General features: G+C 45.5%; 1 protein-coding gene across 1 annotated transcript in view; it reads right to left on the bottom strand.

The window, feature by feature from the left end:
* LOC138498436 (zinc finger protein 91-like) overlaps window positions 1-21939 on the bottom strand; it is a 487667-nt gene that overhangs the window by 358083 nt on the left and 107645 nt on the right. Inside the window, exon 3 of the mRNA XM_069622191.1 lies at window positions 13065-14806. Within this exon, the coding sequence (XP_069478292.1) occupies window positions 13065-14806 (1742 nt within the window). The remainder of the gene's footprint in view (window positions 1-13064; window positions 14807-21939) is intronic.

Genomic DNA, 21939 nt, shown 5'->3' with positions numbered 1-21939 from the left:
ATGCATGTATGTCTGGTGGCGTCTGTGCATGTGTCTGGCACTCCCCGTGTTGCATGTGACGTCAGGCTGACCTTCAGATGCTCATGCTGTTGAATGTGTATGGATGGTGTTGCCTGCTGCAACATTCCTGTTAATGTGCGCATGTGTGTGGGCTCAAATGATAGGTGTGTTGGGGATTGTGATGCCATGTGTGAAGTTTGAGACTGCCACTCATGTGCAACTGTCATGTGTGTATCAGACCATTGTACAGTACCCTGATGCCTGTGTTCTGTCTCTCCCTGTCTGCAGCGTCGACTGATGAAGAGGGCGGAGACGGTGCTGTGGAGCACAACGGCAGGGAACCCACCGCCAGCCGGAAACACAAGGGCCAGTCCGTGGCCGCAGCTGCCGAGGGTAGGTCCAAGAGACAGAGGTCGAGGTGGACTCCTCGGCAGCAGAAGGGGCAGCTGAGACCCCACAGGGGCCTATGGAGGAAGATGGCACCGAGTCATCCAGGTTGGTGGAGGGTTTGTTTGAGGAGGAGGCCATGGAAGCGCCACACACGGGGTTTGGAGGGGGGATTCCACTGGTGCTAGTGGTGCAGTCCAGGGTCAGGGACAGGAGGCAGCACAGGTTGCCGCGGAGGTGCCTGTGTGTAATCCTGTCCCTGATCCTGTGACTGCATCATCCCGCACCAGAAGGGATGCCTTCGTCCAGACCCGTTTTCAGCGAGGGGATCCGCTTACAACAACTGGCCTTCCACTCCCTGTTGACGTGGCAATACGGGACCGTGTTGAGCCTGTCCTGGCAGGGTTGACGTTGCGTCAACTTGGCATCCGGGATAACGTGCAGGGTTCTCGTGAGGACGCTGCATGTTATTTCAGATGCCTCATTGACCGCGTCGACTGGCTAGGAGGGATCACCGGTGCTGGGTTCCTCCATGTGCTGGACCTTATACCGACCCCCTCCTCAACCGAACCCCCTATGCGCCAGTCATCCTCCGTGTCATCTTCCTGGCCACCTATCACCTGGCCACCCTGTGGAGCTGCCCCTGACCCAGCGGCCCGGCTGGTGGAGGACACATCCCTGCCACAGTCGGGAGTCGGAGGTCCAGCAGGGGTGGCCACCACTACAACTGGACCCCAGCAGGAGGAGGACGTGCAGGCCTCGACAGGCAGGGCACGTGCACAGCAGCAGCAGGCTCAAGGTGGGAGCTATGATGGCTCGGGGCCATCAACATCAGTGGGGCAGGCATCGGCCAGAGGGCAGGAGGACCCTGGATTGGGAGTGTCTTCCGTGTGGCAGCGGTTGGGCCATCAAATAGATGCAGAGCAGCAGCGGGCAGAAGAGGCACGGCTCACTATGGTCAGGGCGGAGAACTCCATGCGCAGGACGTTGAGGCAGGATGAGTGCCTCGAGTAAATTTGCAGGGAGTTGGAGGTGGACATGGCTTTATCCCTGCGAGACCTCAGGGCCAGGGAACAGGCCCGCCTCCAGAACGTTGAACAGGAGTTCGATGATGCCCTGGGCCGGGAAATCAACAAGTGAGCCGTAGGACTTGCCCGCCGCCATTGTATATAGTTCATTAGTGTTAGGTTTCCTTTCCATTTTTCTTTCATCTGGGGCACATGGACTATGACCCACCTTTTTGTGTATAGTTATTTATTAGTTAGGGTTTTTTGTAGGTTTCCTTTGGATTGTTGGTCTCATGGACCCTTGGATGTTCTTTTGTAAATAGTTTTCAATGTGGATTTCATTTTCTTGGACCTATGGTTGAATACTTTGCTTTTTTTGAACTGTGGTTTTTTTTATGGACAGGCCCATAGGAGCCATTTTACTTATTTACTTAGGATTTCATTGGTTGCAGATTTTTTAATTCCGGACTTGGATTATTTCTTTTCATTATTATGTGATTTGGTTTTATTCATTTTGGTGATTCTTCCATACACTTTTTTTCTTTACTTTACTTGTGTGGTCTTCAAACATTTGTTTTGTGCATGACACAATGTTGTATTTCACAGTCATGTGTCGCCATTGTGTGGGTCTGAGGGACATGTATTCATGGGTCTGCTGGTTATGTATTTTTTATCATGATTTTGGGAATTCAATGAGGGGTGTTTGGACTGGGATGGCCTGGAGTGGGATTTGGGTGGCCATAAGGCCCATGGGTGTGGAGGGTGATGACGTGTCGGGTGGGGGGACATGAGTCGGGGCCTGCTGGCAGGTGCCCGTCACTGCTGGGTGAGTGGGGGTACAGGGGGACATGAGTCGGGGCCTGCTGGCAGGTGCCCGTCACTGCTGGGTGGGTGGGGGTGCAGGGGGACATGAGTCGGGGCCTGCTGGCAGGTGCCCGTCACTGCTGGGTGGGTGGGGGTGCAGGGGGACATGAGTCGGGGCCTGCTGGCAGGTGGCCGTCACTGCTGGGTGGGTGGGGGTGCAGGGGGACATGAGTCGGGGCCTGCTGGCAGGTGCCCGTCACTGCTGGGTGGGTGGGGGTGCAGGGGGACATGAGTCGGGGCCTGCTGCAAGGTGCCCGTCACTGCTGGGTGGGTGGGGGTGCAGGGGGACTTGAGTCGGGCCTGCTGCCAGGTGCCTGTCACTGCTGGGTGGGTGGGGGTGCAGGGGGACATGAGCCGGGGCCTGCTGGCAGGTGCCCGTCACTGCTGGGTGGGTTGGGGAGCAGGGGGACATGAGTCGGGGCTTGCTGCCAGGTGCCCGTCACTGCTGGGTGGGTGGGGGTGTAGGGGGGCATGAGTCAGGGCCTGCTGGCAGGTGCCCGTCACTGCTGGGGGGGTGGGGGTACAGGGGGACATGAGTCGGGGCTCACAAGTGCGCTCACGAGTGCATGGTGCCATGTGGGCTGCCTGCAGGGCATGGAGTGGGTTGTAGGGTAGTCCCCTGTGGTGTGGGCTGCCTGCAGGGCATGGGGAGGGGGAAACCGCACACCCAGGAGAGCCCACGATGCCAAATTGCGTGTAAAACTTCCCGCGCACCCCACAAATACACGTTCCCCACTCGCCCAAGCCCTATCGCGTGTGAAACTTCCGGCGCACACCCCAAATACACGTTCTCTGCCCACCCAAGGCCTATCGCGTGTGAAACTTCCTGCGCACCCCCCAAATACATGTTTCCCGCTCGGCCAAGGCCTATCGCGTGTGAAACTGCCTGCGTACCCCCAAAATACACGTTCCCTGTTCGCCCAAGGCCTATCGCGTGTAAAACGTCCCGCACACCCCCCAAATACACGCAGGCACCCCATCCACCCCAGGCATGCCCCACAGGCAGCCCACTCACCCTCCCCATGCCCCACAGGCAGCCCGCTGACCCTCCCCATGCCCCACAGGCAGGCCATCCACCCGGGGCATGCCCCACAGGCAGCCCACACACCCTCCCCATGCCCCACAGGCCGGCCATCCACCCTGGGCATGCCCCACAGGCAGCCCACTCACCCTCCCCATGCCCCACAGGCAGGCCATCCACCCTGGGCATGCCCCACAGGCAGCCCACACACCCTCTCCATGCCCCACAGGCAGGCCATCCACCCTGGGCATGCCCCACAGGCAGCCCACGCCACAGGTGGGCGCTTTTTCTGTGCAATTTACATGGCGCGAGCGGGGTACGTGTTTTCAGAGGGGTGCGCGGGGAGTTGTACATGCGGTGGGCCTGGCGCGAGCGGGGTACATGTCTTCTAAAGCGTGCGCAGGGAGTTTTACACGTGTTTACGCTGGCATGAGCAGGGTTTGTGTATTCCGAGGGGTGCGCAGGGAGGTTTACATGCGATGGGCCTGGCGCGAGCGGGGTACGTGTATTCTGGGGTGTGAATCTAAAGATTAAGCTGGATCCCAACGAGGTAGAGCAGGTGCTACAAGTATCAAGTGCACCTGTATCAAGTTATCCCACGGTTTTTAGCAAAACATTGGGAAAGATAAAAGGTGTGCAGCACCAGATATTAGTAAAGAGACATAGCATGCCCGTGGTTGCCAAGTTAAGGCCAGTTCCATTAGCTTTACGTGATGGAGTCAAAAAGGAAATACAGAAATTGTTGAACATGGATGTGATAGAGAAGAATGGAGGTGTTGAATGGGTATCACCTGTTGTTGTTGTTAAGAAAGGGTCTGGTGATTTGAGATTGTGTATTGATATGCGTGAATTAAACAAATGTTTGTTAGTGGATAGACACCCGTTGCCGAACATGGGTGAGATGTTGACGAGTGTGGGGTCTGGGAAGGTGTTCACCAAACTCGACATGGCTTCAGCATATCATCAAATTGAACTAGAGGAGAGCAGTAGAAAGCTTACTGCTTTTGTTACCCATGAAGGAGTTTATCAATTTAAAAGAATGCCTTTTGGGCTGGCATCGGCTTCATCAGTCTTTCAGAAGGTTATGGACCGTTTGATGAGAGGTATGAAAGTTGTTTTCTGTTTCCAGGATGACGTCTTGATATGTGGTGAGTCTGCGGAGGAACATGACAAAATTCTTGATTCTGTACTAAAAATCTTTGAGAAAAAGGGGATCACGTTGAGGGAAGAGAAATGTAAATTTGCAATGTCCAAGGTGGAGTATTTGGGACATGAAGTGTCTGGTGAGTTTGTGAGACCAAACGAGAGTCTTATAAATTCGATAAAAGAAGTAAGGAGGCCAGGGAGTAAGGTTGAATTGCGATCTTTTCTCGGCATGACCGAATTTTATCAAATATTTGTGGAGAACTATACTATGAAATTGGATAATATGAGAACATCGTTGAGGAAAGGCACCAAATTTTTATGGAACCAAGTTTGCGAAATGGAATTTCAAAGGATAAAGGAGGAAATAAATCTAGCTAGCCCTTTGGTTTGTTTTGACACCTGGAAAACAAGTATAATTATTGTGGATGCTAGTGAGAGCGGGTTAGGTGCTGTACTGTCGCAGGAGTGAAATGATGGATTGGAAATGGTGATTGCTCATGCATCCAGTGTTTTGAAAGGGGCTGAGTTGCGCTATTCTGTTTTAGCGAAGGAAGCGTTAGCTTGCTATTGGGCAGTGGAACACTTTAAGAGTTTTGTATGAGGAACTGATTTCGTTATCAGGACAGATCACAAACCTCTGAAAGTGATATTTGAAAATAAGGACCTGGATAAAGTTTCTTGCAGGGTGGCTGGATGGGTCACCAGACTGCAATGCCATAGATTTGAGATGCAAGTGATCCCAGGTAAGAAGAATATTTTGGCGGACAGTTTACAGTTTATCAAGAGTGAAAGTGGACAATTGTGATGCATTGGATGATATAGAGATGGAGATGGTGTTTGTGAACTCCGATGGGATTGTTTCCAAGGAGGAGCTATTAGAAGAAGTGAGGAGGGACAATCTTTTGAGCAAAGTGATATCTTTGTATGGCCCAAGAAAACGGATTTGGTGGATGGAGAGAGACCTTTCTGGGAGGTGAGAGATGAGTTGTCTGTTTCAGGAGGGATTTTGTTCAGGTGGGAACGAGCAGTAGTGTCTGAGGGCATTTGTTCGAAAGCAATCGATCTAGCTCATGTAGGTCATATCGGTGTGTCTAAGACAAAAGGAGTTTTGAGATCAGATTATTGGTGGCTGTGTTTTGACAGAGATATCGAGAGGCGTTTGAGTGAGTGTCATATGTGCATTAAGACCGGCAAAGGATGTGAAGCAGGGAGGCAGCCGGTGGTAGATGTGGGAGTGCCGTTGAAAGTGTGGAGTGACTTGGCCATGGACATTTTGGGGCCGGTCGATTTAGGTTATGGTAGAGACAAGTATGTGGTGTTGATTGTTGAACTGTTTTCTAGGTGGTGTGATTTCAGAGTTCGAAGGGAGATTTCAGAGCATGGAGAACGTTTTGCAAAGCATATTTTCAAATGAAGGTCTCCCGGAAAGTATCCTTACTGATAACGGACTCAATTTACAGGAGGGGTTTTCCATAAATATTTGAGTAAATGTGGAATAAAACACAAAAGGTCTGCTCTATACCATCCTGAGACCAATGGGGTCGTCGAGAGAATGAACAGGTGTATTATTGAGAGCATACGCATGGGACAGGAGTGTGGTTTCGACAAGATGGTAACTATTCAAAATAGAATCTGGGCAGTGCGTATGGCACCTCACCCGACTGCAGGGTTGTGGCCTTTTGAATTAATGAGGGGACGCTAACCGTACTCCAAAGTAAGTCCTCCATGGTTAGGGAGGAGTAGAGAGTCTGATTTGGTTGTAGTTGAGGTGAGAAACATGCTAAAGGAAAGGAAGAAGAAGTGGGTAGTGCGCGAGAATGAGAGGCGAGGCAAGAAGGAGTTGCGCGTAGAATGTGGATTGGGTGAGAATCAGGAAGGGTGTTGTTAAGAGAAAAGGAGATCTCTTGTATTCGGAGCCCATAAAAGTTGTGGCTGTTTTGAAAGGAGATGTGCGAGTTGTGGGAGGCCAAGTACGGAATAAGAATAGAATTGCAGTGGTAATTTCAGATGTGTCTATGTGTTGCATTATATAAAAAGGGGAAGATGTATTATAATGTTTGCCTAGGAAATAGTTAATGCTGCTTTGGGATATCACTGAGCCCTGTGTTCTGAGGGCTCAGAGCGTTCTTGTTTATTTCTGAACGTTCTTGTATTGTCAGTTGATGTTGTTTTTGTTAATGAAGTTAAGACTCTGGCCCCCTGCTGGGGGTCTTTATATTGTTTATCTTAATAAATCTCATCTTACCTGTTCCAGTGAGTGCCATCCATCCTTTGTAACACTTTCATTTTCCTCGACTGCGGCAGTTTTGCACATAAGGGGTTGGGTCCTATCATTCATCTTCCTGGGCCTAAACAGTGCTTCTGCGGCTGAAGCCCCCTCCAGAACTCGAGACCGGAAGTGATAGGATTCACCATTACTGGAAAATGGTGACGCACAGACAGGCCTTTTTACTCACCAGATTACCGAAAACTAAGGTACGTGTAATTACATGTGTATTAAGTAGTGACATGAAGTGCATTTTGTGAGCATCCTAAATCCCTAGTCATATCCCACAATAGATGTTCCCTGATGTTATTGCTGAATTGCACCATTTTCATGAAATGTAGTGCAAAAAAAACCTGGATTAATTGACATTTTTTACCTTTATGAACATATCCTACCATAAATAACTGATTTTAGACAAACACCTGTTAGGGGATTAAAAGGTGTCACCGTTTTATTTCCACATACCTTATTTGAAGAAAGGCTAATACTATGATTTCAAATTCAACTTCATTTAGGAATTGGACATGTTTCACAATCTGCTTTATAACATGAACGAAATGTCTTCAAGTGTTCTAATATAATGTCGATTACACTGCTTAGCAATTAAATGTGTAGTACTTGCATGACATGTGTACACACGTTCATATATGTTGTCACCCCAAAGCAACGTGCACTATGCATGCTGAGTTGTTGGTAATGACCTCAAACATCACAAAATGTAGTCATTAATAAAAAACAATCAAACTGCAATGACATTTAAAAACAAATCCGATATGCTGCCTCCACCATGTTACTGTAATTACAAACAACACCTTTTTGCTTTTCCTGATGTTCTGAATAAAGAATGGGCTTATTGGGGTTTTCTGCTTCATGTCAAGTAACTACATTGGAACATGCAATATGGGGGGTTTAGGCAGATGGGGGGGCACCCCCCATTTAATGAGATAAAAAAGCCAATGTGCCGGGTGAGTAATGGTGTGCCTCGTTTTCACAAAGTAAATTACTTCAGTTTAATTTACTTTGGGGTAATTACTTCAAATTACTTTGCATTTTCATAGATATTTGTTCGTTAAGGTGTACAAGGGTGATGGGGAGGGATTTGGGGAAGGGTTGTCAGTGAAGGGGAAAGGGGGAATAGTTGGGACCCCCCAAAAATATATGTTTAAAGGAAAAATCGTAGTAATGAACACAAAGTAAATTACAATGAAGTGAACCTTTTCATTGAAATGACATAGAACTGAGTATTGGGAGAATGCGGGGGAAACTACTTATAAAAGTAACGAAAAATATTCATGAAAATTAGAAAAAATGATATTAGAGTGTTTTAAAATGACATTAAAAGGCATATACTGAATGTAAAGGTTAATCGCTACTGCACTGGGATATTCTCATGGATTGCATTTGCTGTATTGGGATGCGCAGTCTTCACTCGATCTGCCGCATCACGGTACTTAGAATTGCTTTTTCCAGTATCAGTTCCTGATGTAATTGGGCTATTTTCCCTTCTTAAAGTTCCTCCAAGAAATGTCATAGGGTTGGGTGTGGTTGCGTAAAAGATTTCAACAGTGAGTTGCACCATCGCTCTACGCTGTTGTTGGTCACCAAATTGTATTTGTCATTCTCAATGTCGTTGAGCACCAAATTGTAGCCGTTCCAAAAATCTTTTTTAAAACGTGGTTCCCTCCGCTGTTCTCCTCTCGAAATTCTTCCAATATTAGTATTCTTTAAATAGTTCAAGCATTCTGTAAATTGCAAAGAATTCAGTGTAAGAGTGTATTACATCCTCAGGCCTATGGCTGATTATTTTCCCTTCATTTGCCATCATTGCATCCTCTGCATAGCTTCCTGGCGGGCCATAGAGTTGCATTTCGTGCCACAGATTCTGAGCAAAGTGAAAGTAGCTCCCCTATCACAGCTTCCTTGAATGTGCACTCGCATGCTTGATTTCCTGCCATTTCACAGTCCATTGGACACATGTTTGGTTCTGCAGTACCCGCTCATTGCTTCTTTTTCACGCACACTTCTGTATATGTTTCCTTTGTTTTATTAGACAGGAGCGAATACGCTAGGGGTACTAGTTGATTGCGTAAAATAGCATTAATGGTGTGAACTTCAAGAAATGCTCAGGGCAGCTAATGAAAGTCCCACCCATTTGCCACTCGCTGCTGTTTTACGTGCAGTATGTTTTCATTTGACCCAAACATTTAAATTCTGTTGTCTTTGACTTTGTTCTCATACTTTAGAAAGAAATCCTTCTTTGCTGTACACTTTAGCTCTGGTGGGCTTTGTATTTCAGGTAACGTTTGGTGTTGGGGGTCTTTCAGACTCTTTTGCTCTTGTTTTTTTAATTCTTCTTTTTAGCAAGTTAATTCCCGGCATCCTTCCAGATGCGTGTCCTCGCAGTATCGCACTTGTGCTTCTATTGCTAGATGTGGCTCTTACTTTTATTTATATTTCTATTTTCCTAGAATCAGGGGCATGGGTGTGTTCACTTGTATTTACAATCATTCCATCTACTTCAGTTGCTCTTCCCTTGCAACCTCTTTTAACAGATTCAGCACATTTCCAAAAGGTTGTTCCTTCCCTACTTTTTTCTTTCATAAATAGGTATCCTTGCAGGACCAACACGTCATTTCCACCTTGTAAAAAGTACGCTGCTCTCTCCTGTCATTTTCATACACCTGTTAAATGCAGAGCAATTTAAATCGAATCCAAAATATGTCACTTTCTTTTATTGTCTAAAAGGTTATATTTAATTACCTTAGTAAAGTCTCTCCTCTGTTTGCTGAGCTCTGCCTTTATTCTGACTTCTTTAGAAAGGATCCGCCTGGGAGTTAATCTTCATCTTTTTAGACTGTTGTTTACCCTGCTTCATTCTAGCCACGTTAGTCATGACAACATATTGTTCTCAGCTCACTTAGAAGCCTGCAATGTTTACATGTTGTGACCTGCAGGTGACCCTTACTGTGTTCACGTATGTACATTGTCACAGCAGGCTTTCATCTTTAAAGCCAGAACACCTTAGTGTAATGACATTCATAAAACACTGACAAGTAACATTGTTTGCATTTAAACAACGTAGAGCCAGCATTTGTTTCATCATCTGTTTCCAGAGATCATTATCTTGGAAGGTTTTGGGATTACATATTACTTTGGTCTATCTCTCTTCAGAAGAGAAACGTGTCACATGGATGTTTGTGTTCCCTGTTATGTGTTTTTCAATAGGTAAATATGTGTGCACTGGCTAACCTACATGAATGGCAATTTGGTATTGCCATAGAAAGATGAGTACTCTGCAATCCTCCCCTTTAAAGCTAGAGATTGTATTCTAGATTTCTACCCCTAAATTATTCTGTAGAATGGTGCAGTCACGCGTGTACTATTAATCCCTCAATAGAGAGGGCCTACCTTTAATGTACCTCTAATTAGACCTCTTTGCTCGCTAATAAAGTCACCCTGTACATCGAAGGTAACAATAAATATATGTGGGGAGATGGCCCCATGATATATATGTGCTATATGCCATAGCAACAGAGTGATACGCGACATTCATGCGAATCAAGCCAATCTCTAAGGCAAACAACTGAACAATATATATCATGTTTCAATGTTGTACATTATTCCATATAGAAGCCCCTTCCTATTCCCTCATAATGAGTAAATCCTCTAATATCTCCTGAATATAATACACACTGTGTATTCCCACGTGGCGGCCACATGTTACCCCAAGGCTTCCGCCTCTAGCCGGGTACCGAGGCTGTCCCCCCACTCGACACTGGCAGGTTACTATCATGCATTACTACCACACTTAAGCATGTTCCCTATGCAGATATCCAGCTGTCTCAAATTGAAGGACTGTTCATGAATACTTGAGAATATTAACAAAGCTGACCTAAGACGCCAACCCTGGTGCTGGCTGTCGTAAATCACAGACTACAGAAGGGTTAATATCTAAGGGATGAAAAAACATGCATCAGTGTTTCTACCAGGACACAGTGGTACACAGTTTCCACCAGGTCACACTGACACAGTGTTTCCACCATGCCACACTAGCACAGTGTTTCCTCTAGGTCACACTGGCACAAAGTTTCCACCAGGTCACACTGACCCAGAGTTTCCACCATGCCATACGAGCACAGTGTTCCCACCAGGCCACATTGACACAGTGTTTCCACCATGCCATACTAGCAAAGTGTTTCCTCTAGGTCACACTGGCACAAAGTTTCCACCAGGTCACACTGACCCAGAGTTTCCAACATGCCATACGAGCACAGTGTTCCCACCAGGCCACATTGACACAGTGTTTCCACCATGCCATACTAGCAAAGTGTTTCCTCTAGGCCACACAGACACAGTGTTTCTACCAGACCACACTGACACAGTGTTTGCACCAAGCCATACTAGCACAGTGTTTCACCCATGCCACACTAGCACAGTATTTCATCCAGCCCACAGTGGCCTAGACTCAGCAAACGCCTCTTCTGGGAACATTCAGCAGTCATTTAGGACAACAGGGCATCTAGAGGGAATTTCAGATGAATCAGAGTGAGGCCTCTGGGTTCAGTTATATTAATCCAACTTTCCCACCCCAAAAAGCATTTACATTCCATTTAGTCAATTGCCATTGCACTAGCAATTACACATGCAAACGAAATTCACAGATTTCTTCCATGATGTTACTTTCACAAAAAGTGCATCCGTTTTTCTAATACTCTTGGCATGTGGTAGAGTCCTGACGGCTGAAAGCCATTGTATGTGGTTGGAATGTGTTTACACAGGGGGTGCCAGGGGCTTCTTTCTCTGCATATAGATATTTGAGTGAACTTTAGAAGTGTCTCTTGTGCCCCTCATGCCACAGTTAGACCCAATGTAGAAATGGGCATATCTTTGCATTCCCAGAAGGTGCTCAACACCCATGTGTATCCCCCTTATGCTGGTGCATAAGGGGGATGTATATATGGCAGGCAGAAGCAGCGTTTGATGCCGTTTCCACAGGTTTTCTATCAGAGTGGTTCCCCTCCATACATAGAGGCCCCTTCACATGGTCAGTTGTATGGCAAGCCCTACAAATGTGGTATTAAAACACAAAATAGCCTCTCAACACTGCAGCTTATCTGTACCCTCCACATTTGGATCTTGCAAGCCTCTTGTTGGTAAAACCCTTCTCTCTTGTAGTCCCTTCTGTGTTCTGATTGGTTGAGATTTCCCTTCTTTTAATATTGACCTCCTTAATGGGCCAAGGGCTGCGAGTGCAGCTACCCTTCCCATCAAGCTCTCTGTTCTGGAAATGATCATATGGGAAGGGCTTTGATATGAACCATTTATGATTGTCCAATCCTCAACAACAATTTCTTGACTCTCCTTCAATCAACTCATGCTTTCTCCCCTCTTTAAAGGATTTGTCACTAGGTTTCCTGATTAGGGCCCTTCTGGGGCCTGCTGGTAGTAACCCATAGTTGCTGTGGTTCACTCCAATTCCTGCAGCTGTTTCCTCCTTGCTTGTCACCAAACCTGGAATCCCATTTGTCTTTTTCTTTGCCTTGCACCCCATCACTGCATGTGCAGGACTTCTCCCCACTCTGCTGAAGTTTCAGCTTTTCTTCCCACTGTCCATGAGGACTTTATTCAGCCTTGCCTGGTAATAATGCATTGTGTTGCTATTGTATACGATTGTCACAATGTTTTAAGATTCTGTATGGCTATGCATCGGGCAATTTCTGTCCCAGGGTACAAAGCATAGGCTGCAGAAAGCCATGTTGTTGGTGGGGGTAGGAGTAGGTGGTCTGTAGGGGAAGCTGTATATTCTTGAGGAGTAGAAATACTCTTCTTGTTGTGAGCCAAGTTGGTGTTCATTCTATCAACACATCTGCTCTTCATGTGTTAATTCATCATTTCTATTCTGTGTTGCAAAGCGGGTAGGGTTGTATTTTTTGTTTCTGGTTTCAGTTTTCAACCTTGGTGCCCTTACCCCATTATTTGATTGATTGATTCATTAAGGTGTAATTTTTCTGTGCAGTTTTGACACGTGTTGATTTCTATCGTGTAAATCACTACTGCTGAGTTGAATGGCCTGATTGATCTTGTGATGTCGGGTCACGATGGTTGATGTCATGGTATTTCTTTTATTCCAGTCCTTTTGTGGATCTCCGTGCACAGGACTCGTAGATTCTCCTCATCATTATATGTTATTAGTCACATCTACAGTGTGAGTGACTGTCTAAAGCCTTCTCGGCACTAATCACTAACAGGAATGCATCCATACCATCTCCCCACTGGACATCTATGGGAAGCGTGCACCCTTCAAAGCTCTCCTAAAGACCTGCTGGTCCTCCAGTCGTTTTAACATAATGGATCTGTTCATGCCTGGTCAGGCCTGATGTGTGACTGCATCTTTTATTGCATCTGAGCACGTGTAGGTCTTCTCACCAGTATGGATCACTAGATGTTTTCTCAGTGCTGCAGAGTGACTGAAACTTTTATTGCACTCTGTGCACCTGTACGGTTTTTCCCCTGTATGGGTTCTCTGATGGTTAACGAGATCTGAGGATTGTCTAAAACATTTTGTGCACTCTGTGCACTTGAACGGTTTTTCCCCTGTATGGATTCTCTGATGGTTAATGAGATCTGAGGACTGTCTAAAACATTTTGTGCACCATGTGCACTTGTACGGTTTTTCCCCGGTATGTATTTTCTGATGTTTATGCAGAGTTGAGGGATCCCTGAACCTTTTCTTGCACTCTGAGCACTTGTAGGGTTTCTCACCAGTATGGATCAATAGATGGTTTCTCAGTGTTGAGGAGTGACTGAAGCTTTTCTTGCATTCTGTGCACGTGTAGGGCTTCTGCCCAGTATGGATCTTCTGATGCATTATCAGAATTGAGGACCTGCTGAAGCCTTTCTTGCACTCTGTACACTTGTAGGGTTTCTCACCAGTATGCACCAATTGGTGATTTATCAGTGTTGACGAGTGACTGAAGCTTTTCTTGCACTCTGTGCACTTGTACGGTTTTTCCCCATTATGGATTCTCTGATGTCTTCGCAGAGCTGAGGGGTCACTGAAGCTTTTCTTGCACTCTGAGCACTTGTAGGGTTTCTCACCAGTATGGATCAATAGATGGTTTCTCAGTCCTGAGGACTGACTGAAACTTTTCTTGCATTCTGTGCACGTGTAGGGCAACTGTCCAGTATGGAGCCTCTGATGCATTATCAGAGTTGAGGACCTACTGAAGCCTTTCTTGCACTCTGTGCACTTGTAGGGCTTCTCACCAGTATGTTTCAATTGGTGATTTATCAGTTTTGAGGAGTGACTGAAGCCTTTCTTGCACTCTGTGCACTTGTAGGGTTTCTCACCAGTATGGATCAATAGGTGACTTATCAGTGCCGAGGAGCGACTGAAACTTTTCTTGCACTCTGTGCACTTGTAGGGTTTCTCACCAGTATGGATAAATAGATGCCTTCTCAGTGTTGAGGAGTGACTGAAGCTTTTCGTGCACTCTGTGCACTTGTAGGGCTTTGCACCAGTATGGATCAATAGGTGATCCAACAGTGCTGCGGAGCGACTGAAGCTTTTCTTGCACTCTGTGCACAAGTACAGTTTCTCCCCTGTATGGATGCTGTGATGGCTAGCTAGAGCAGAGGATTGTCTGAAACATTGTGTGCACTCTGTGCACTTGTACGGTTTTTCCCCGGTATGGATGCTCTGATGTCTTTGCAGAGTTGAGGGGTTACTGAAGCATTTCTTGCACTCTGTGCACATGTACGGTTTCTCCCCAGTATGAGTCCTTTGATGCACGTACAGACGTGAGATTTGAGGGAAGCTTTTCTCACACTCTGTACACTTGTATGCTTTCGCAGCTCCATGGGATCTCTTGTGATTGGTTAGACTGGACTTGAGAGGGAAGCACATCTCACAGACACTGCAGGCAAATGTCTTCCCCTTGGTTGGACACCCTTCAGATGTGTTGGGTGTTTGCCTCTGCTGAGGGGATGTTGAGTTCTGTACAGGGTCCGTGGGATGATGTTGCCCGTCTTCTGTACAGCTTCTCTCATTCCACTGTGTGTCCCATCTCCTCGTGTTCATTCCCAGACACTTGGTTTCAGTAACAGCTCCAGTCTCTGTTGAAAGAAGCAAAGATTGTACTAATTATTTAATTTCACTGTGCAGCCAGGATGAGAATTGGCTAGTTTACATCTGTCCCTAGTCCCACCCACACACGGGGACTGGGGACAGTCAGTGAGTCTACTTGTCACTCTGTTCATCAATTAAATACCGGACTTCAAACAAAGTCAAAATATGTTCAAAAACACATGGTTGTAAATGGAGCAGGGAAGCATATGGGATCTTCCATTGTTTTGGTATGGTGCGGGTCTGCAGGGATATGGGAGTAAGCTGCCATTGGCGGGGTGGTCACCTCTGGCCAATGGACCCAGGCATCTCAAGGGGAACCCTGCTTAGGTTCAGGACTCAGCATTTCTCTCTCTAAGGTATGGTAGGGGTCTGCAGGGATATAGAGGACTGTTGCCATTGGCTGGGTGGTCACCTCTGGCCAATGGACCCAGGAATCTCAAGGGGGAACACTGCTTAAGTTCAGGGCTCAGTACTTCTCTAAGGTATGGTGAGGGTCTACAGGGATCTAGGGGATAGTTGCCATTAGCGGGGTGGTCACCACAGACCAATGGACCCAGGCATCTCAAGGTGGAACACTGCTTAGGTTCAGGACTCAGCACTTCTCTCTCTAAGGTATGGTGGGGGTCTGCAAGGATCTAGAGGACAGTTACCATTGGTGGGGTGGTCACCACAGACCAATGGACCCAGGCATCTCAAGGTGGAACACTGCTTAGGTTCAGGACTCAGCACTTCTCTCTCTAAGGTATGGTGGGGGTCTGCAAGGATCTAGAGGACAGTTGCCAGTGGCGGGGTGGTCACCTCTGGCCAATGGACTCCTGCCCCACCAGCTTCCCCCGTCTCTCAGCTCAGTATGGATCCATCAAGATGCCACCAATTATTTTTCTGCTTCTTGGCTTATCAGTATTGAATAAGGTATCACTGTGGCTTCTCCTGCCCCCTGGATTCAGTTGCACATAAGGTTTTTTGCTCGTGTATTTCAGCATCAATGTTTCCTGTATCACACAGAGCATCCCCAATGTGTTTGATCTTTTGAGTTCCTGATCACCCCCTCCTCTGTAGCCGTGCTGGTGTTTTTAAAGCTCCCTTACTTAATGCTTCCGTTCTGTCGCTGGTTAGATAAGGCAACCACTCCCCAATTGTACTGAGATTTTCATTAGTTTTAAGGCTTCTGAATACAGTGGCCTTCAGTTCCATGGCGTGTTCGACCGAGCCCTTAATGCGTGCAGAGGCCATGTTGAATCTTTCAGTGTAAATGGTCTTCCTATTGTCTCTGCTGCGCACTGTATCTTTTTATTATGGTTGTTTGGTAAAAAAATAAGACAAATTAAACTTTAACAACTTAAATCACATAACCATTAAACACAAAAAGAAGAAAAGAAACAAAAAGTGAAAAACAGAGTTAAAAAAAGAGAATCTTAGGTAACATTTCACAAGATCATGGTCACAAAGCGTTTGTTAAAACAACATATATTATTATTCCATTTGCTGAGATGAAACATCCCATCCTCAACCTGTTCAAGTTTCAAAAGCATAAGGAAACCAGTTACTGCAACTACTGTTGATGTTGTAAGTCCGGCCAGACCACACTTCCAGACCAGATCCTCATCAGCCGTTGCAAATAACCCTGAGAACCTATTCAGCATTATCCATCTCAAGCCTTGGATCTTTGGATAAAAAACCTAGAGGTGCCTGAGCGTTTCTCATTGACCGATCTCCCCACAGAACCTACAGATGCCTTGCTTACATTCAGTCTCCTGTCTCTGAATTCAGTCTCCCATCTCTGAATTCAGTCTCCCGTCTCTGAATTCAGTCTCCCGTCTCTGAGTTCCGTCTTCTGTCTCTGAATTAAGTCTCCCATCTCTGAATTCAGTCTCCTTTCTCTACATTCAGTCTCCCGCCTCTGACTGATATCTGCTTGGTCAAAATAAGGTTCTAAGAAAATGAAGGCACAAAGGCCTGGTCGACCTGTCTGGATAGATATCTAAGAAGGGTGCTAATGTCACCAACTTGTTATGCTCATCCAGCAGGTGGATCAAGGATGAATACTTGTGCATACGTTCAACAGTATCAATCCAAACTTGGGTAAAAATTGATTTTTTAGCTTTGGCCGGATTATCTACAAGTTCTTTCACCGATGTTTGAAAGTCATGCACAGGAAAATTCATTCATACATACCATGTAATAAAACACAAACCTTCTGCACCAGGATCTGATTTAGATCTAGAACCAAAGACCCTGCGGTTAGACACAAGATCTTCCTGAGCAATGACAGATATTTCCAATGTGCTCTAGCCGACAATGAGACTAAGCCCAACTCATATCTAATAGCATCCACAGGAACCGAGGCTAGGAGACGGAAGGTCTTCCTCTATATCAGGGCCTCAAGTGTGGGCAAATAGTCTCGGACGTGTATTGGACAGACGTCAATCCCATAGAGGGTCTTTGGCATCATTTTCCCTACACTGACACACTGTTCGAGGATCACTCAGTGCCCGGGGTGTCCCGATATAATCTTCAACCACAGAAATAGCTAGGCAAGGACTTCTTGAAGGTAGGAAAGAGTGGAACTTTAGTGCTGCACCGACAAGAAATCAACAATATTCCCTCCATACCCCCCAAAGACGCCTGGCGGCAGACGGGGCAGGGGAAAGAAGACTACAATGAACTTATAAAGCCTATATCACAGAGGCTTCTTAACACTGAGAGACTATGCTTGCGGTACAAAGAAGTAATGAAATTGAACGTTTTTCTCACTGGAATGACCAGGTCCAAAGTATTATGGTCGACTAGAGATAAATGTGTGTTTATAGCTATTGTGGCATGTATCATACTTATATTAATGCCTGTTTTATGGTTTCTGGAGAGCTCACACCGCCTTAGCTCACTATTGACTACGGTCAGCTCCACACATACACACTTCGCCCCCCTGATCTTGAACACTGAGAGGGATATCGCAATAACACCTTCATAAGAATAATGAACGATGATCATGCAATACTGAACAAAATGGGTATGTTCCCATCTTCCACAACACGGTGAGAGAGGGTTAGTGTGGTACATATATCCTCTCCCATTGTCCACCGCTTGCTTTGAATCCTTTAGGGCCATGTTTTGTGGTAGATGGAATGACAGTAACACAGGCAACTTTGATGAGAGAAATATAAATACTTCTGATCAGCAGGTACTACTCACTGTTTGCTAACAGGAGCACTACAAACTCTACCAAATGCAGAGACAGGAATTCTAGGCCATACCAATCAATGATATCATTTTGAATGGCAACAGTAGGGAATAGGGAAGCGACTCCTCCAGCAAACACAATTAACAATACTCCTGCCATGGTATCCTTTTGTCTGAGTAGAGAAGGTTCTAGGTACGTGGGTACATATGACAAAGGTATGAATACTGCAGTTTTGGTGAACGAAACACGGCCCTTTCACATTCGGGGATCTATTTACTTTGTCTACAGGAAGCAAGCATATCCATGGTTACCCAACGACTGGAAGGGAACATGTTACTTAGGGATACTTTTACCAGGGGTTTATTTGACATCAACCTTAGAAATAATGAAACACCCTCCTAGGAGGGATATCGATGACGATACAGCTGGTCAAATATTAGGGGATGTGTCAAAAGCGATAATTACATTTTGGGGCCCAGCAATAAACTCCTGAGATATTAGAAGTTTGGCAAGAGTGTTAGAAAGAACAATTAATGAGACGACCGATATACTATTCAATTTAACACTAGAACAGAGGGCTATTAGGCTGGTTGCACTTCAAAATAGGATGGTATTGGACACAATGCTAGCTGAAAGAGGAGATGTTTGCAAAATGGTCGGGTCATCTTGCTGCGTTTACGTAGCAGACTCCTCCCATTCTGTGTTTCAGGATATTAAGAGGTTGCACACATTGGGGTCTGAAATTCATGTTAACGAAGGTAGCTGGGACACAGGTATTTGGGCCTGGAATTTGGTTACCACATGGGTTTGGAAAATAATTTCTGTCCTTGCTATGATCGCTGTTACCATGCTCCATTGCTGTTGCTCCATACAATGTTTACCTACTTTAGGGTCTATGCTATTCCAGTGCTGTTCTAGAGCTCTGGAACACTTAAAACTTCAACGTGTGTCCCCTGGGAATGTGACAAATGCACTCATTATGCAGGATATGGAAATTCGGAAATGTATGAATATCGATGTATATAAAAGTGATGATGTATAAATAAAATGGGTTAGCTTAGGCTAAAAGGAGGTTTTGTGAAATTGTATTTATTCAGGTTAGCCTTAAACTCCTCCATTTCTATTTCATGCACCCACTCCATTTTTGTGATCTCCTACTTGGAGCTGGAAGGATTATGTTCATCGCACAAGAGTACTGAGCGAGCCACACAGAAATGTTGCAAAGAATGAGCTCATTTTTATACAGCCTTGGACCTTGCACAGCCCGGACCAAGCGCCAAAAAAAAGATATATATTGTCGTCTCCAGCAGTTAATTGTGTGGGTCTCACAAATGCACGAACAAATAGTTTTGTATGTACTGAGAAAGGGTTAGACTAAAGAAATTGTAAAACACACCACTGCACAGTAACCCACAGAAACCCTTGTACATGAAAACAAAAGATAATATTGGTAGGAGTGTCTCCTTTCAGTGGGAACAGTCTGTTGTCTTGTAAGGTCAGATAGCTAGAATGTACAAACATGAAATCACTGACAAATGTATCTTTTCACAGAAAACCCTATACGTAGCAGGGAGCTGTAAACTATCTATGGCATAGCACTTGCAGCAGATCTCATGTAAACTGGGGTGCATAAAAGACATGATTTCCTTTCTGTAAATTGCTCACTTCTCCACAGCTGTTGTTGTGTTGAACCTGGGTCCGCTTGAAGTAAATAAACTTTGTTTATACTTATCTGTCAGGGGTCAAGGATTGAGTAGAAGGAGGTTTATGGTGCGTAAATGAGGTTAGAAACTACATTTCCCAGTAGGCATTGGGACAATGTATAGTTTCATGTGCGTGCCACTCGTCAGCTGCCAGTAATCAGGAAGGTGTGTATAAACGGCCATCCGCCCGTGCTCCGGTGCTGATGATTAATGTTGAATAGCACGGGCGGTGGCGGCGATGCTGACAGCAGACTGGAGACGAGTTCTGACAGGCCAAACGGAACGCTGGAGGAGACTTTGGAAATAAACGTCAGGTCTAGGCAGTGAGGAAACTGATGAAGCCTTTCCCGCTCATGTCTTTCGGGTCCTGGGCAGCTGCAGGAGGCGCCCGGACAGCCAGTTAAGTGTCCAATGAGTTTGTTTGATGTGGGAAGTGATTCTGCTAATGCTCAGGTCGCGGCAGTGATTAAGGCGACTATTCTATTTCATTTTGCGCTGCACATCGCTTGGGTCGGACGTCCTCAGGAGGTGTCCGGACAAGCAGTTAAGTGCATTCTAGGTTTCCTTGTGGATTAGAATACTGTTTCAGCACCAAATTCAGTGTTTGCCTGCAGACTCTTCCAAGACAGGTACCTATGGGGTCAGACCAGCAAATGACTGAGTTTAGCTCGTGAGGGGCAATGCTAAATATCTTTTGAAGGGCATGGGACACACATACTCCCCTCATGGGGATGTTTCCAGGCTGTGCAATGTTATGTTTCATGTTCTATTTCTTTGGATTGCCCTATTGGGGCCATGTGTCTCAGTCCTCATCATGCTCTGCCAATGTTATGTGCGTGCCATATGTTTATGCAATGTTTGATGTTAAGTGTAACCAGAACTGGTTATTGAGGTGTGCTTTCATTTTCAGTAACTAATACTAATTCCATGTGTTATGTAATATGTTTGTGAGTTCATGGGAGTTACGTCATGCTCTACGAGTTAAAGTGTTATGCCTAGATCTAAGGGTGTACGGTAGAATGTCAGAGGTATTAAGTCAGGAATTGCTGGGTAAGGCATAAGCTGTATTTTAGGTTTTGTCCTCCATGTATGCATATGAATTTTCCCTTCCTTCCCTTTGTCATTCCATCCCCTTTCCCTAATTCCGTCTTCCTCCCTTTGGCTGTCACGTGGCTTCCTGTCTTGTATACCTCAGGCACAGGCACCCGTGCCAACCACAGTGGGAGGGTCGATCTATTCGGCTTCTGTGGTTCGGGAGAGGGGATTGATCTCCTCCTCCTTAAGCATTATTGACATTATCTCTGTGCCTGTTGGTCTTATCTTATTTGCAGTACAGGTACCACATTTTAGTTTTACATGGTCCCTGCCTATATTACTAACTAAGGATCTTGTGAGTCAGTCTTGTCCACAATGAAAAAATCTGCTGTCCAAAAACTATCCTATCTGACCCTACCACTATAAGAATGTACTTATATTCAGATAAGGACTCCCTCCTACTTAAGGGTATTTTTATACCAATCTGTAGACTTGTCGACTGATATGAAATTCTCAGTCTCACGTGACTTCTTTGTACCTCTTCATTTAAGTTCTGTGGTCTGTGGTTTCCCCTTGTCCTTGGTATTCCGTTTTCCAAGATATATATTCTTTGTTGCTACTTCCAGCGGATCATATAAGGATAGTATCGTTCTGTAGGCCATTCTCCATGAGTAAATCAGAACTCACCTTCCTTTGCCACACTGGCTTATTTAGCTGGCTATCTAGTATATTTTCTGATTCACAATGTCCATTCTTTTTGACATCCACCTCTTCGGATGTGAAATATCTTATGTATAAAAAACACAAATTAACAAATCATAAACCAAATATATTTGAGATAAAAAACTCATACAAATTGAACACCCATGAAAGGTAACACTCATTCCCAAGGAAGGGAAAAGATTGGCTGGGATATAAGGAAAGAGAGGACTACATCATGGGTAAATAATACCGGTTCACCAATCTTGGGTTTTCAGTTTTGCAGATGAGAACAGTGATATCAACAAATGAAATAGATGCTTAACGTTGTGTGTTTTTTTAATCTCAAAATATGTTTGATTTATGATTTGTTAATTTGTGTTTTTTATAAATTGATTGTGTTACAGGATGGTGTATGGTTCAACCGTTGGATGTATTGATTTCATTATGTGTTTCGCTATAATGAACTGGTCCCTTTTCTAAATCAAATTCTGTTATTGCT

The sequence above is a fragment of the Ambystoma mexicanum genome, chromosome 5q (genome assembly GCF_040938575.1).
Source record: "Ambystoma mexicanum isolate Mex_15411 chromosome 5q, UKY_AmexF1_1, whole genome shotgun sequence".
In the NCBI taxonomy this organism is placed as follows: Eukaryota; Metazoa; Chordata; class Amphibia; order Caudata; family Ambystomatidae; genus Ambystoma; species Ambystoma mexicanum.
Note: the sequence above shows the minus strand (reverse complement) of the source record. Positions and strands in the feature narration are given on the sequence as shown.